Below are 3770 nucleotides of genomic sequence, written 5' to 3' on the forward strand. Positions count from 1 at the left end.
GTTTTGTCCTTAGAACTAGAAGAGACAAAAGAATTCTTCTGCTGTATGAGAAATTTCCTGGTTTTCAGGTTGTACTTTGAATTGATAATTTTACTTTTGATTTACTGTGTATTTCTTTAAGCTTTTCAGCACTTATGGACTCAAATATCCCAAACTCTTTTCCTGAATTCCTCAAGCCCATCACACTGTCCTATGGCAGCAGCTACTTGGGAACTAAAAATTTGCCTTCTGAGCATTTTATTCTAGTTGACCAAAATAGATGATTCAGGCAGCTGTTTGACCCTCCACTGTTTATCACAACCTGCAGGACCATGCCCAACATTGGGCTTTTAACTGCCTTTAGCTCCAATCTGGCCCCATAACCAAGCCTAGTTCCCTATCTTCCCTTTCTCTGAGTGACTGTTGCCTAAAAACATCCTGTCCCTATTTCAGTAGCAGTCACATCATTAGTTGATGAAACAGATTCCTAATCTGATTTTAAGCAGGAAATGCATTTATTTACCAGCTATTTTTCAGAATCATTGGAGACACTCAAAATTAGGCATGGGAAGCACAGGTCCAACCACACCATAGAACCATTCCTATAAGCACTTGCTGCTGCCAACAAGGGGACAAACCTGTGGACCCATGACAAACTCCAAACACCAGATTGGCTGTCGGAACTCCCCACTGGCAGACCGTCTGTAGACCCACTGATTACAGCATCCGCCCAACCTGGCCTGTGTATCCTGTTTTCTCACAGTTGGGAGAGGAGCCCATCCTGGCACTCTCATTGGCCTGTGCATTTAACTCACCAGAACAGGGCTCAAAGCCAGCCATTCCCAAAACTATAACTGGAACTCTCTCCAAGTAGTCTGCTCCAGGACACAGAGAAGCACAGTACCTTCCACTCCGACAAAATGAGCACAATGGTGCCTGTCCTGCTGTCTCTACTGCTTGTTCTGGGTCCTGCATTCTCCCAGAAGACCCAAAATGGTGAGTTGGGAAATAAGGGCTGCGTACAAAGAAGAAAAGAAGAGGTAATGAAAGAGATAGGTGGGCAGGGAGAGGGCCCCAGATGAAGCCAAGATTCCCAGTGTACAGGAGGAATGGCTATTTGAGGTTGTCAACTAACACAGATTATACACTTGTAGAAGAATTTAGGGAGTTTGTGGACTCATGCTAAATAAGGCCTTAAAGAATTAGAACCTAAATTTTTATTAGACAAATGAACAAAACTAAGACCCGGACAAGTGAAGTGACCTGTCCTGGGTCATGCAGCCAGGACAGAGCAAGGCCCACACAGGTGTAACTCTTTGTTCCTCCCTCCTTTCAGTGGCAGGACATACCTGTCTGACCCTCAGGGAGAAAGACACAACTCCAAAGAACACTTGTAAAACATATTAACTTGAGCAAGCTTTTAGAAACAGACCGATTCTGTCACTCCACAGTGAGATGCTACTACACTGGGCCTGGGAGGCCAGCTGGAGCTTGGGCAGAACCAAAGTAGATTTTAGGACAGAGTACTGAGGATTATTTTAGTATACAATATTTCAGGATGAAAAATGTAAACAGAACTGTGTAAGTTTAAAAATTATAGTATTTTCTAACAAACTATTAAGAATATGTTTTATAACAATTGATCACATTTTGATTGTTAATCACATCCTACATTGTAGTAGAATTTAGTCAGATTTCTCCAGAGAGAAAGCATGAATCTCATGCATATGCCAGAAAGAGAGGTTTATTTTAAGGATACGACTCAAAACCATTGTGGAGGCTGGGAAGTCTGAAATCTACAGGGTAGGTCAGCACACTGGAGACCAGAGAAGAGATTACGCTGCCATCTCGGGCCCAAAGGCAGTCTGCAGGCAGAGTTCCTGCTTCCTGTGGAGAACTCAGCCTCTTCTCTGTGGCCTTCAACTGATTAGTGGAGGCCCAGTCACATAACAGAGGGTAATCTGCTTCACTCAGCATCCACTGAGTAAAATGGTAATCACATGTATAAACTAATTACTGAGAGTAACTTCAGTACTGAAACTAGAAACCTGCTATATGGCCTAACATTAGTAACATCCATGAGAGTTAGATCAGGATTCCATTTCAAAATTAATTATGAAAATGCCCCACCCTCTAACACTTCCTACCTCCCACTAAAGTGCTGGGACAGGCTTGGCAATTCTAAGGTCCATTCTGGTCTTATCTTTTGCTGATCCATTCTAAGTCATAAACTGAGGATTCTAGTCAATTTCTCTCTATGATATGCCTGTTGGCTTGGCGGATGGGAGAAGGCAGGTGTATAAAATGTCTGCCCAGAAAGGATGAAGATGAGTAAGTGTGAGCAGGATTGCTTTAAACAACTGACACCTTGGTTGAAATATTAAGCAGAGCCTGACCTGTGGTGGTGCAGTGGGAAAAGCCACAACCTAGAGTGCTGAGGTTGCTGGTTCCAAACCTCAGGCTTGCCTGGTCAAGGCACATACGAGGAGAAACTATGAGTTGATGCTTCCCTCTCCTTCTATCTCCCTCTAATAACAATAAAATCTTTACTTTCTAAGTTGAAAAAAGAGAATTAATCAGAAACAAGTTCTTGTGAGAGGGGGCAGAGAAAGGTCTGAATCACAGCAGCAGGCAGAATCCAGGAGCAGGGCTCAGACTAGGTGAGGCAGGAGCCATCAAGCCCACTGGAGGTTTGGGAAAAAACAAAACAATGCATAGCATTCACATTTCTCAGTTGCAGTAGTCAGTGCACGAGGGTGGGCAGAGGGTGCTGGGAGGCAAGAAAGTAGACACGGGTATTCCACTATCCAGCAAGGAAGGCTCATGGAATGCCTCAAGTTCTCTGCTCTGGAAGTTTTCTTGATGAGGCAGGTAAAAGCTGAGAGCTCTGCTCATCCCAGACTCCGGGGCTGGGGGGAGATGTGAGCGAGAAACCAGCCACTTTAGACCCTCAACCTCCATGCTGTGTCTCTCCACAGGTCATCCCTCTGTGTCAATCACCAGCCAGGTGGGCCCAGGAGGACATAGCATGTACCTCAAGTGCACGGTCAACGGCTTTTACCCAGAGCCAATTAGTATGTACTGGACTCGAGGAAGCAATGTAGTTGAGACTGAGTTGGAGAATGACAGTCTTCTCACTGAAAATGGCAATTACCTGTACTGGGTGGTGGTGGAAGTCCCCTCTTCGGAAAGACCTCTCTACTCCTGCCACGTGGAACACAGCAGCCTGGCCCAGCCCCTCGTTGTCCCATGGAATGAGGGGCAGGAATCTGGAAACCAGTAGTCACCCTTTCACTAGGGCATGACAGAGGTGAGCTCAGAATGGCCATCACCACCATCGGCGAGACCCGGAGAAGCTGTGAAGAGAACAGACAGGTGGTGCATTTGGAGACACAGGCTTGAATGCTGGTCACTGAGCTGACTCACTGTTGTGTTTCCCCTTAGTGTTTCCCATGATCTAATCTGTGATATCTAATCAACACTAATCACTTTGCCTGACAAACATAGTAAGTCAGATTATTAAACTTTAGATGCTATAGAAATGTCACTCGATTTTATCAATCATCCTGTCCCCAAGCATTTGAATCATTTTTAAATCTTGGTACCCGTTGGAAGCAATGTTCACTGCCCGTCTTTTCCTGGGGTCCCCACTGTTGTTTGGTATGACCACCTGGTGTCTTGAGTGTTGTTCAGGCACCCACTTCTGATGTCCCCTCTAGTTATGAGGCCATGGAACTCTGCAACTCTTATAAATCAATCTGAAGCCTCTTCTGTACCTCAGTTTCCCCAGC

General features: G+C 45.1%; 1 protein-coding gene across 1 annotated transcript; it reads left to right on the top strand.

Moving 5' to 3' along the window:
• The first annotated feature begins 736 nt into the window (after positions 1 to 736).
• LOC136334300 (zinc-alpha-2-glycoprotein-like) lies at positions 737 to 3538 on the top strand. The gene is made up of 2 exons (XM_066274331.1): positions 737 to 975; positions 2958 to 3538. Exons 1-2 carry the CDS (start codon positions 900 to 902, stop codon positions 3260 to 3262), a joined length of 381 nt encoding a protein of 126 aa, XP_066130428.1. The 5' UTR covers positions 737 to 899; the 3' UTR covers positions 3263 to 3538.
• Positions 3539 to 3770: the final 232 nt, after the last annotated feature.

Source organism: Saccopteryx bilineata, chromosome 4 (genome assembly GCF_036850765.1).
Source record: "Saccopteryx bilineata isolate mSacBil1 chromosome 4, mSacBil1_pri_phased_curated, whole genome shotgun sequence".
In the NCBI taxonomy this organism is placed as follows: domain Eukaryota; kingdom Metazoa; phylum Chordata; class Mammalia; order Chiroptera; family Emballonuridae; genus Saccopteryx; species Saccopteryx bilineata.